The sequence below is a fragment of the Sycon ciliatum genome, chromosome 6, assembly GCF_964019385.1.
Source record: "Sycon ciliatum chromosome 6, ocSycCili1.1, whole genome shotgun sequence".
NCBI classification, from domain to species: Eukaryota; Metazoa; Porifera; class Calcarea; order Leucosolenida; family Sycettidae; genus Sycon; species Sycon ciliatum.
In genome coordinates, this window is record NC_088648.1 from 19,038,510 (window position 1) to 19,052,091 (window position 13,582).

The window sequence follows — 13,582 nt, forward strand, 5'->3', positions numbered from 1 at the left end:
GTTCCTACTGTATCACGGACACGGGGGATTGGCCGTCCTCCAAGCTGACAGGAAAGGAAAGCATATCCAGATCAGCCTTCGTGTGCAAAACTGTTCATTCACAGCTTACGAAGCTGAATCCGGAAAACCGCCCCTCCTCACCGATTCGGCAGTACATGTCTTACTGGGAGCTTTAGCTAAATTGAATGCGCTATTGGAAAACTGCCGAATGAGCAACATGAGAATGAGCACCATAAGACTGGATAACATGAAACATGCCCGAACAGAATCTCCCAAGGCTGTACTTTCTATATACGCCAACCGTCCTCAGAACACCAACATTACGATTGCCAACTGCACGTTCACAAATTGCTCCTCGGGCAATATGATTAAGATGGTGATATATCCATTGCGGGATAGCGACGTGACTCTTGTGACGGTGATTAATTCAGTTATCGCACGCAGTCTCATCTTCCATAGCCCGATATCCATTTCAACAAGTTCCAGAGTCCGATTTGCAGTTACGGATTGCAATTTTGAACTAAACACCATCGGTCCGAATGCATGTTCTGTTGGGATTCACGTGGAGAAACATGACCATGAAATGCACGAATTACTAAAACTTACTTGGAAACCAGTAGTAATCCGTTTGGATCGAGTTTCGTTGGGCGCAGCGAATATCCTGGGAAAGTGTCCAAGTATGAATACTTCATCATCTGTAATTACTTTGCTTGATCCGGCAGGTGCTTATGAAAAGGGCGTCACTAACATGAATACTGTTCAGACCCGTGATTGTCACTTCGAATGCTCGATGGATCCACAGACGCTGAAGTGTATACCGATTATTTTAGCTGTGGGTCCACCTGCCAAAGTTGACATGTACGGTCGGAATCATATCGAGTAAGTCTGGTCCCTTATCTTGCCTCTGAAGTAAATACACATGTATATGTATGGTGATTAAATAGATCGTAAAGTTGTTCGGATACGTTCGATAGGCTGTGGCCTTTGGGTTATCACTTCGAGAAATGAAATATCAAAAATAGCACAACCCCCTTTTTTGCGTCTTTCCTTGAATGGAAATAGTACATTTAACCTTATTATTCCATACTGACTTTTCCTATACGTTCCCAGTCGTATTTTACTGAGTATTTATGAGCTTAGATTACATTTTTAGAGTTTTTGTTCTTGTGTTTCTCTTCTAGTATATCGCTACTGAAAAGAGACTACGTTCTTCAGTAGAAAACTGGAGTATGACGTGAAGGTGACATGAAATCTGCAACTGAGTACTTCCGATGTCGCCGAAAAGTGATGAAATGTGGAAAAACGAAATATTGTTGGGTTGGCACACTCAGATGCCTTTTTACTTGACAAATATACAAGAACTGTGTTGTTTCAAGAGAGATTGAACTAGATATTTTGCCAACTATTCTGAAAACAGATTAGATAAATGAACACGAAGGTTGGGTCCATTCGGAAACCGGACACGCATTTTTGATTCTCCAAATAGTTTGCAGAACATATTGGGTCATAGTGGCCCTTATGGAGTTCTGGTAGACCATTCAATAGCCGGAAATAAAAGATTCCCCCTGGACTTCCGATATATCACAGATTGTACAGAACTGTGCAGTATACTCAACCGTCGATGAAATGGTAATGTGCAAGGAAGGTCCTGACCTTGTTTGTGTTCAGAGTGGGCGACTGACTTGTCTTGGTGCAGCATCAGGTCCTTAACGCTCTAAAAATCTAAGCTTTATCACAGCTCCCTGGATTTCGTCAAGAAGGTAGCGAGATGTGTCCACGCGACACTGAAAATGAGCATTCACCAGGTCGGTATCGAGCTGCGCCAAGAAAATGAGACGCCTGGATGCCTTCTCATTGGCTATCTAAGGCTCTCGTTATGCTGTTCAAGTGGAAGATGATCTCAGGTTTCGGATTTGGTCCCTAAATATCCATGTAAGAATGAATTGAGGAGAGCTAAGCCATAGGTGATCAACAATATACCACCTATGATTATCATGTAGTTTTCTTGGGGTAAACAGACTCCATGCATGTTTTCCGAAATAGAACTTAAACCAATCAAGAACTCATAAACCAGACAATTTGAATACGTGTCATATCTAGTTTCTTTTTTTTGAGGAATACCTGTAATTTTATGGAGACATAATGAAAGAAAATAAATAATATAATACATATACTTCCTCCGCGTCGTTAAAATTGTCGCTCGCACATCGCACATCGCAATATTTGTGACTTTGCTCGTCTTAGTCCGACTGTCGGAATCGCTGTTTTCTGTGGTCGAACACTGATGCGACCCTTCCTGCGCAATGTCTACTTGTTACTTGTCTACTGGTTACTGAAGCCGCGGTGGTCTCGGACTTTGTCGGAGCTCTCTTCCACACCAAGCAAATTCATTGCGCTCCGCACTATTCCGCCCCAGAGCGCATTTCGTTTTCTGGAGTTCGTGCCGTCCCACATGGTTCGAGTGGGCATTTATCAAGACTGAAAGCTCGGTTATAAGAATCCTGGTATTTCTCCTCAATACGAAATGCTGAAGTTGACGAAGGCAAGACCAAATTGTGTCAAACTCCTAAAATGCGCTACTTGTGGCGCATGTTACTGCGAAGGTAGCAGGTCTGAAAACACCGACAAAATCAGCGAAGCGCTTGCCAAGGAAAGAAGGTGTGGAACTGCTCACCCTACCCCGCCGGCAGGTCGTTACAGTGTACTTGAAAAATGCTAGCTTGCCTTTTTCGCCTGCCACCTGGAGGCATGGATCGCTTGAAAACGAAGTTTCTTGACCTGAATTTGAACGCGCGTCTTCTTCAGCGTATTGTTGAGTGCTGAAGGGTCTGCCGCAGCTCATGTAGCGGATACACACCCAGTGTAGTTTTTTATTTCTTTTTCCGCTTCTTCCGTAGGTATGTGCACTGTGATAAAAAATAATAATAAAAGAATAATCAAACACATGTTCATCCAGATCGATTTATTGATTGCGGTTTAAAAATAGTACAATGTACTTCAAGTTTACATTTCATGAGAATGAAGTTGAAGACACCAATGCAGCTGTACTTATGGTTGATAAATATGGTGGTAAAGACACAACTGGCAGTATGATACCATAAGTACAGCTGCAGTGGTGTCTTCAACTTCTTTCTCCCGAGTCAAGCTCCGTATGAAGACATCCACGAAGAAGATTGCCCGATGAGTCCAGCGGGGACGAGACGTACGTCGCAATCGAACTATGTCGTTGCTGCTTCATCTTCTATATGCCAAGCGCTACTTGATGTACCAGCCTGCTATGTCGGATACCGCCAACCAGGCATCGACTAGGCGCCAGGCGCGAACTGACGGGAGTGGTGGTGAGAAGGAGAGCTCTGTGCTAGAACTTTGCAGCTTAGAGAGCGTGTGTGGGCAGGCGTGTGTTTACATTTCATGCGGTGAAGGATTTCATCTTTTCCCATTGCATCCCTTTCCCATTCCTTATGCAGAGGCAACTCTTTCATTAGGGCGCCAGTAGTTTCTCAAAATGGCATACTCAATCTCATCGGCTTAATAGCAACTGTCGTGGATATTGGCACGTTATTTCGACAAAGTGGCCTCAGCATTGTATGGCTTAGTCCAGTAAGTATCTGTCCATGCATGAGCTGAAAAGGCAAGAACTTACGTTCACATGAGGGTTTAGAATCATTGAACAGACAATCCAACAAAGGAGGCTTCTGGTACTGACAGTGAAATTTATCCTAGCAGTTGTTTCACCTGCAAAAGGCTTGTCAGATGCGGTGATACTGAACCGGATTTTGATGGACATGGGCAATTACTAATATTGCAGAATATAAATAAAGGCTTAACTCGGATGGCGAGCCAATTAAATTATGGTGAAAAAGGAGGACAAAATGTTACGAGTTATGGCTATCTGTCCACCAAATTAACCAGATCTTATACAGTCAGCGAGTGCGCCAAAATGGCATAAACCTAACAAAGGAGTACTGAGACATTCGGCGATCTGACACCTGGCTCCAACACTACTCCAAGGGGCAAACCAACAACCTTCCAACTTGGAAGGCTCAGTTTCGGAAAGCTCTTGGACCTTTCAGAACCTGAGCCTTCCAAGTTGGAAGGTTGTTGGTTTGCGCCTTGGAGAAGTGTTGGAGCTAGGTGTAAGGTCGCCGAATGTCTCAGTACTCCTTTGTCAAAATTGTGCTATTTTGTCGCACTCGCTGACTGTATAAGATCTGGTTACTTGGTGGAGAGGTAGTCATAACTCGTAACATTTTGTCTTCCTTTTTCACCATGAATATGAACTGACTTGAGCAAGGCGTGAAGCGGAAAAGAATGGAGAATTAGATTGTCTACAATAAAGGAAAGTGTGCCGAAGAAGTATTCTACCAAAACACCGTATGATCTGCTTGCAAATTCTATTCTCAAGAAAATATATTTGACCTGCCAGTGCCAATGACAGCAATGTTTTTCTGTTCGTTTTTTCTGCTGTGGCCTCCATAATGATGTCTCTAGGCGAATTTTCAGCAATTTGTGAAGCAAAATGTGTCCTATGGATGGTCCAATATCGGAGTGAGCGTTCGTAAGCAGTACAGGGATATCGGACAATGCTCACTGGATCCGAAGATTCACAGCCCTTCGGTAAGACAAAGGCCATAATACCAACAGACGCCACGAAAGTGTGGTCTAAATTGAACGGCGTGATTAATTACATACACCTTCAAGTGGTTTTTCTTTACAAAACAAGACGATAATAATATCTGCCATGTACGTCTTGATGCTTGCTGTCTTGTTCAATTTCTGTGAAGACGCACTATTTTTGTAAACAGAATCTTTTTGAAGGCAATAGTTAGGTTGATATACTTGTTTATACCAGTTGCGACAACTTATCTTAGTGTGCATACTTATTCCTCTCCAGGAGAACTTCCGTGATAAATGCTACATCCAAGCCGATCCGATTGTCCTCCTCGAAAACCGATCCACGTCCAGGAGCTACGAGAGGGATCCAAGAAGTAATGGGTCCTGTGCTACATTCGGTGCAACTTGGGTTGATACAACTCAACTGACCAATGTCGGCAGGGGCATGGATCAATTCCTCCAGTGCGCTGTTGGCAACAGGTCTATTTTCACCGCAAATAACCCGGACAATGCGCTCGGCAAACTGTTAAAACTCAGCACCGCCTGGATTCTTCTGGGACAATCAAGTACGGAGTGCTACAAGCACCTCGGTAACATCTGGCTATACAAGAGAAATCAGTGTAGTATGGAAATGTTACACGAAACGTACATAATGAAAAGGTAATAATTATTACGTTTTATGGATATCGAATATTGAATCTAAACAAAGTGCGGTTCCGGTGCAACATTCTCGTCCGTACTAAGCCCACCCTCAAATATCTTTCGAGCAAACACGCAATAGTACACAGCATGGGAATTTATTCAATACCTAAAATATATCGAAGTCGTTCAAATAAAGACTTTCCAGCTTACCACAGAAGTCCTTTCACACAGCACGGAATTTATACACGTTTATACACCTTTTGCTCTTTAGATTGTCTGCAGGGCAATCAGACAGCGCACTTCAACTCGTTGCCGAGCGAATGGGCGGCAACAACGTTAGGGACCTCAGCAACGTTATCATTTCTGGATCACTTATCTTGGCACCATGGTCGCATTTTAGCGGCATTCACTGGCACTCTTCGGCGGGAAATGCATCTGGGCGGATCCTCTCACGTATTACGTTATACCCAGCGCCAGGAGAGCATATTACTGTCAATATCCGCACCTATGATGACTTACTGTCTACGACTAGTTCTCGAATGAAAGTTCATGTAAGTTTTAGTTTGGCAGGATTAGTAGGTTGTTTTTCTTTTCCTGAACTGTGAAAATTGGGGGTGTGGGCGGAGAGATTCTGTAACAGGAAATCGGCAAACCCAGAAGAGGAGACGGTTTCAAATAGGATATACGTTGCAAAAAGGCCCGGGCTCAATACTCACTTTCTCTCTTGGTATTTAGATTAGAAAACATAAAATTTCACAGTGAGACTACGATTTGTTTTACTACGAGCCAGAAGTACATGGCTCTGCGATGACCGGAAGCGCCATATCAAACATTTGAGTTTTTGACGTGTTGCTTCGCACTGCGACTTGAGTTGAACGTCTTTCCAAAAATCAACTTCTTCTCGCAGTTAAAAAGCTGCTCGCCTCTCGCCAATGAAGCAAGTATACCAATGAAAAACTACCGGAAGCACACACACAAAGCTTATAGTTTCTGTATACTGGGCGTCGTGGAGCGATAGCAGTAAACTAGCAATTACCTAATTTCAGAACTCAGGGTGAACTTAACGTGCACTACAAAACTATTCCTGTTTGGAGCCAACTCTGCGACACCAACATTCGAAATGTATATTCGGGCAACTTGGAGGGGACGGGCCTACACAAAGGAGTGGCTCAGTTCGATCAGAGCAAACTTCAACATGCCAGCTTCCTACCACAAACATATTTTGAGTGAACTATCCACGATGATGATCCGTTTGGGTCAACACAATTTTGCGGATACCGGTCCTATTTCAAACCGTCTTACCCGCTTATAAAGGCTTCACATGGCCCCTTTTTGTAGTGCATGTACTGGCAGAACATCACATGAACAGCACCTACTGCTCCATCTATTTGAAAGTTCTGACAAGCAATATATGGCCACCTAACATCCAGGCTATAGCAGCGCACTGCGGATTATTATGATGGCATACATACGGCATATACACGGAATAGGGTTTAAAAGTAGCAAGATCTTTTGTACAGTTGCTTGTGTCCGTCACTTCCACGACAGTTTGTCTTTCAACGCTGTTTTGACCTGTGCTCCCATTACTACAAGAGAAACTAACTTTACTATAACTAAGGAGACATTATGCTTCTCTTAGTAGAGGTTCGGTCGAATTCCATTGCCATCTTACGATTTTGTCTCCAAATAAAGTTTGCAATGCTTTATGATATGACGTGCTGCAGTGTCGTTCTATAGTATGCAATGAAGGGCCGTTGATATTATGGACCGGCAGATTGAGGTTTTCGATGAATTCTTTTATATTTTTGTGCTGTCAAATTATGTAGATTATCAGTGAGGATAATGTTTACATGCTACGGTATGGAGCAAGAGATAGAGGTCTGTATGAGCACCTGGAAGAGATGTATTTCATATCAAGCTCGCCTCTCACTGGCATAGCACTTGGCGGCGAAGCAGGAGCACGAGGAAATTTCCGTTTCAGGTTGTTGGATGATACTGCAAAAGAAAAGAAGTCTAAAGATGGATTCTACTTGGATGTGCCATTTGAGTTGCGACCTTGTTTTGGAGGCTTCTACGGCCCTCATGTAGCGGTAAGGCATTGAAAAGTGATAATGAATATAATTGGTTCCAAATGCGTGTTTGTGTGTGTGTTGGTGGTTGAGTGCGTAAGGGAGTTATAATTCCTTTTTGACTTAGTTATCTAGCCCTTGGAAAAATACCCATTCCATTCTTACGGTATTTATGTTTCCCCCACATCAAGAGTATGGTCCCTGCTACTCTAAGAACGGTATCATTCTATCACACCCTCATTGAGCCCACCCCGATGGAGTTGTACAGGCACTTGTTGTAGGATCAAAACCCGTATCCTCTTCGCTGTTTGGAATTTTTGGTGCGTGAAATGGTTACCGAGGGTAGCAACGTGCCGGCTGAGAGTGAACGAGGAGGGTCTTTTGAATTAATATGAAAATATTGTTATTTTGTTTCCTTGAATTATGTATATTGTGAATCAGGTTACCATAGACTACCAGCCACTGACTCCACTGACTAAAGTTTGCTACTGTATGAACTCTACGGCGATACAGAAGTGCAGCAAGGGTCGCTTTGTGCACATGAAACCAGGCTATTGGGCCGGTAACGTCACAACCAATAGCCGTCGCGGCTCAGAAAAGGAACCTCTTGATTGGAAATCTACTGGTGAAGATGTGGTGTTTGAAACGGAGAGTAACACTTCAAACATCTCGCTCAAAGAGACGCAGGCGTATGGATCATTCGTCGATTACCCGTTTGGCATTGCACAGTGCACGAATGGACTTTGCAAGAGTGGTGCGTGGCTCTACAATGGATCGGGAGCGCCAGCATGTGTTGGCAATGCCGCGGGTATCTTGTGTGGAGAATGCAGAGCCGGTACAAGACTGAAGCTAGCATTAGCGGTAAGAATAGTAACATGGCCTACAAACTGTGACAATCATGCGTTCAGGTTCAGCTCTCTGCCCAGTATGTTGCAAACAAAGCTGGCTCTGCCATTTCTTCGATATTTTATTTTAGGGTGAAAAGCTGACACTGAGATCTAGAGTTCGAGTACTCAGTTTTTCTCCGATCGAATATTGGAGTATTCGAGTAATCTTCACCTCCTAAAAATTGCACACCAAGGGCCTTAAAATTACATGATACAACATTGATTGAACCGAGTGGAAGTCATGTTTCTCTGGTATATTGGTTGGTGGGTCATTTGGGCTCTCACTACTCGTGAACAAATGTTCACCACACAGTCTGCACATCAATATCTGACCACTGCTGCTCTGGAACTGCAGATTTCTGTGGTAAATGCATGTACCATGTATGAACGAGTACTCTGATTTTTCCGGATATGATTATTTTTGAAAAAACAGAGCGAGTACTCGAGTATTCGGTGTAATTGTTTCACCCCTAATATTTATACTTTATATTTGGTAACCCTAAGCGAGAAACACTTTGCATGTTTTCACAAGCCTTCCTCTTGGACGTCTACAATCGTCGAGGAACCAATCCGGCCAATTGTGCATGTGCAGCATTGTCCGGGTTTGTTTGGCGACGATAGTACATGATTGATTCTACTCGCTTCTTATGTGTCGTTTTACAGCAATGCGTTGATTGCTCAATGACGTCATCTATTCCACTATGGGTATACGTCATAACCATGGTGGTAATGACAGTCCTGACATCCATCCTGCTCTTCTACTTCAATGTTGGCCTTTCACCAGTTCTTGATAGCTGGCTGTTCTTCGTGCAGGTAATATTGGTTATTACAAGTTTTTTAAATACATATTTTTTTATTAGCACATAATGAAAGGATATTTACATGTACATGCATATCAGTTGGCGCAACTTCCTTTGAATCAGGATTTTTTCTATCAGAGAAACCAAGCGCATGAAGCCTGATTGAAGGCACCAGACAGCATTTTGTTCGATGATGCAACTTAAAATCTCATTCTTGGTTTCAAATAGTAAACCACAGGTCAAAGATTAACGAATGAAAGCGGAATATGTTTTCGTATTCTGTAACAAACTACCAACCAGAAGAAAGGTCACATGATGACTAGAATAGATCGGAAGATCATACATGAAGAAAGTTATGAAGCAAGGTATCAGTGATGTGCTGTGTTTGGAAGGAACTCGTAGTACATGTATGTTGAAACTAGAGCATGCCATGATTTCTGCTTCTTTTGGTTTTTATTCAGACGTCTTGGTACATCTTCCCGAACGAAGTTACATTCGTCTACAGCAGCATCTACACCGTGTTGACTTTCGGACTCGGACACGTCTGTCTCAAAGAGGACCTAAATCGACTTCAAGTCAGCACTCTACTCATCATCCAACCAATCACACTTCTTCTCATCTTCCTGGCTATACGCATTGCACGATCGTACAACTACCTTGGAACTCGATTGGCAAGACTACAGACCCACATGAAACTAGTGCGAGTCATGTGGTTTGTTCTGGTCTACAGCTACTTTATGCTCACCTTCACAGCTCTCAGTGTGTTCTGGTGTGTGCAAATCAACGACAGGCAGGTGCTTGCCATGGATGGTTCCGTAGACTGCTATGTGTCACCGCATCTAGGCTATGTCTTGGCAGCAGTCGCAATCCTGGCCATAGTTATCATCCCACCGCCGTTGCTATTACTCATTCGACGCACACATGGTCATATCATGTTGAAGGGTTTCGTGGACGAGGCGTGCTGCATGTACACTGATGAGTGCCGCTGGTGGTCAGCTGTGAACCTGTTGAGGCGTATTGCCATTGGCCTGCTTGGATCACTACCGTTTTCGAGCGCGGTTTCCAGACTCTTGGTGACATCTGGATTCCTTCTGCTACTTCTGATGGTGCATAGCACAGTTCGGTACGTTCATTTCTGTCTTCTTCGATCCGTGTTACAAGGCAAATGGTGAACTGTTGCTGCTTGGGTGTCAAGTACACCTTAGTTTAGTGGTTCGGGATCGCTTGTCATAAGCGAGGGTCCCTGGTTCGAGTCAAGGTTTTCTTCAGACCGTTCCCTATTTCCAACTTCCCCACAAACTAATGAATATTTTGCACAGCCTTCAACCATAATGAATAAAGTTCTTCACTATATTATAGTGAAGAACGGTAGCGGAGATGAGATCCGACCAGATTACTCGACCATGGGTCTCTGTCGCATTACTAGCTGGGTACACCGACAGGAAAATAGATCCTGTACCCTCCGCGAGTGTGGAGTGGACGATAAATCCTGCTTAATGGCCATTATGTTTTCGTGTAATGGCTGTTCTTGGGTTCATGGGCAACAGGCGCTTGTCATTCCATGTGGCAACCAAACAAGTGTCTGCGTGCAATTATGTAGATGTGCTAGATTATGGAAAAGATCAAGCGGATTATATCATCTTTCTGCTGCATGACTTTATACTTTCAGTTTGTGTGGTCTTTCTGCTTCCTTGTTCAGACCTCTTCGGAAGGGTGATTTTGCGGGTGTTGGCTACAACACATGGGAGTCGTTCATGCTCTGCATTTCCATCTGTATCTCGGTACTCTACAGTGTCATGTACGAGTCGCAGATGACCGAAAACTATGTGCTATGGGTCAGTGGGGCACTCTTCCTTACGCCCACTGCGTTGGTTCTGACAGCACTCCTCTACCGACAATGCCTAGCAAAGGAGGGAGGCTACGGAAGATTCAGGACCCTCTCCGCTCGCCTCATGTGGCGGCGTCGGCAAGAGGAACGTAGACGGGAGAGAAACGAATCACATCTGGACGAAACAGCCTTGGCCAACTTGATAGGCGACATCAGAGACCCACTCTTAGTTGATAACATACGTGATCAACAAGAGGGTCGCCTCTAAATTATGTTGTGTGACCATGCACCTGATAGATCTTGAACAACACGAGAAACTGTATTTGCTGTAAATTAGCCTCTACTTTTGTCGTAGTAGTAAGCACTCCCCCATTCTGGTCTCTCAGCGGTCACATGAAAATCTCCACGCAGAAGTATCATACACGTTCAAGCACATCTTTCGTCAACTTCAGAAGCAATGCAAGAAAAGCTTAGGCATGCATTCTTGGTACTAAGGCAATCATACCTATGAAGACAGGAATGGATGAGTATCCGGTCTTCTGTACTAACATTGAATGACAACATGTTGCCATGTAGATCTTCTCCATTTGTCTGCATATTGCAACACACATTCTGTAGTGGATTACTTCAAGCTTCAGGCAATCGCCTATTCGCTATTTGTACTGATATCCGTAGTGGATCCTTTCTTTTTACGAAAAGATTAATTGAATATATTCATTGCTACGATCATGCATTATGTGCTTGGGCGGTTCTCCCGATCTTTATTACCACCTGGATGTGATTCGGAAGAACAATCTTCCATATTGGCGGTGTCAACAGAACGATAGGCATTTGGAATTTCATGTTTTTCTACTCGGTATTTCCAAGTTAATCTTTCTTTTCATCTAACATGTACATGTTCGTACCAGAATTTTTTTCAAACTCCCTCCTCCGTGTCGTCATGCTCATGGCGTTGGCTCATTTCGTCTGTTGGGGGGGGGGGGGGACAGAGTCCCATGCCGTGTAAAACATTGAATTGTACACCATATCCATGAACTAATCATTCTTACCTCCTTAGTTGGTCATGAACTAGACAGGTTCATTGATTTACACTGGAAATCTAAAATTCTATGGTGAGTGTTCTGCATGCCAGCATGAGTGACTGCAGAATAGCCACTACGCTACCGTATGTTTAGGCGAGACTGGATCTTGGAGAACTGTACTGTCTGCATCATGTGATCTCCAACACGAGCTGGATATGCGTTCTTGTTCAGTATACTACAATGAGAAAACCAATCATCTATTCAAAACGAGGGTAGATCTACCATCACCGTCCCCATTGCCGTCTTAGATGCCGCATTTTGGAAACTTCATCTCAGAACCTCCACCCATGGGCCTTTTAATCATGTGATATATCCCCTGATGTACGTAACGTCTATGGCCGTTATGTGAGTGGTGGATAGACGATGATCAGTAGGTCACAGTAGAGCCATTCTAAGATTGATGCAAGAGTCAGACAACTAGTCGTAATACAATTCTGTCAAGGCTCTCTGCAGGTTCAGAGGCAATTCCACTAGTTAAGTGTATTCACCTGTGATGACTCTTTAAATTAAAGGTAGATCAACATAATGGTCACCTCCAATGAAGTGCCAGGGCAAGCGTGAAGGATGATTCCTGATCTGGGTATTGTCTTTGTATAGCTTGACTTAGATACAATATGACTTAGAGCGGCCAGTACATTCCACAACAATAGTGGCCATGAAGTGAGAGAAATTTGCATTTAGTGAGTTGTCAGGGTGTTTGTTAGCATCTCCAGCGCTTATATTTTCTGAGATAACCAAAGAAGAAATTCGACAGCAAACTGTTAAACCAGCATTAGGTAACCGTGAATTTGTGGGCTTTTCATGAGATGCTTCTCTCTCCCCGTCTCTCTTCCTCTTTCATTTGTCTTTCTCTCATTCTCCCTCTCTCTATCTTGTTCAAGAAACATCCTTCCTTGACGTGACATATGGCTGTCGTGTGTGTTCACTGACAAATTCGACATGAAAACGCATGTACAGTAAAAACCTGGTTTAAGCGAACACCCCACGGTGCAAGCAGAAGAGGTCGTTAAAGCCAGGTGATCTTTAGAATACGGTCGCACAGTGTCTGTTTAGAACTGTCCGTGCATGGAAGAACGGTCGGTAAGATCAGGTGGTCGCTAAACCCAGAGGTCGCTTACACCAGGTGTTACCGTGTAAATATAATTATATCAGGAAAGATATTACACGTGCAAAGTGAAATAAATATTATCGATAATTTGGGTGAAAAGAGTATCCATGTACTGTAAATAACAGGGGCTTTTGAACGTTTTGATGACCATTTTTGCTGCTTGCCATTTGCTCATGCGTCCGCGAACTCAGCCCCAAGGTGATGAGGGTGCACCTGCTTTACGGCTTTTTGACAGGGTAGGTGAGCGTGGAGGTAATTTCGGTGGAATCTGAGAGGGATACTCCTCAGCTGCAGAAGCAGGAACTGGAAGTTGCTGGGAGACTCTGCTCATATTACGCTGCGGTGAGGTGGAGACGCCAAGGGTCGGGTCAGCTTTCAGTCTGCCATCCGTACGAGGCCTGAGAACCAGGTAGGGATCTGATTCGGTTGTGCTCTGCTGAGGACCGGGTAAAGACTTACGGCGCAACGCAATAGCGTTTGGCCGTGCCGGTAGAGATCGTCTGCCGTGATCGATATGTGTTGGATTGTTATTAGCTCTCGTGGTGTGTAGCT

General features: G+C 43.8%; 1 protein-coding gene across 1 annotated transcript in view; it reads left to right on the forward strand.

Moving 5' to 3' along the window:
* The window catches only part of LOC135819562 (uncharacterized), a 205,263-nt gene extending 193,546 nt beyond the window's left edge, over positions 1 to 11,717 (forward strand). Inside the window, exons 2-10 of the mRNA XM_065332791.1 lie at positions 3,468 to 3,600; positions 4,492 to 4,617; positions 4,895 to 5,274; positions 5,528 to 5,807; positions 7,083 to 7,346; positions 7,767 to 8,186; positions 8,876 to 9,025; positions 9,474 to 10,135; positions 10,712 to 11,717. Coding sequence (XP_065188863.1) covers positions 3,468 to 3,600; positions 4,492 to 4,617; positions 4,895 to 5,274; positions 5,528 to 5,807; positions 7,083 to 7,346; positions 7,767 to 8,186; positions 8,876 to 9,025; positions 9,474 to 10,135; positions 10,712 to 11,108 — 2,812 coding nt within the window. The 3' untranslated portion in view covers positions 11,109 to 11,717. The remainder of the gene's footprint in view (positions 1 to 3,467; positions 3,601 to 4,491; positions 4,618 to 4,894; positions 5,275 to 5,527; positions 5,808 to 7,082; positions 7,347 to 7,766; positions 8,187 to 8,875; positions 9,026 to 9,473; positions 10,136 to 10,711) is intronic.
* Positions 11,718 to 13,582: the final 1,865 nt, after the last annotated feature.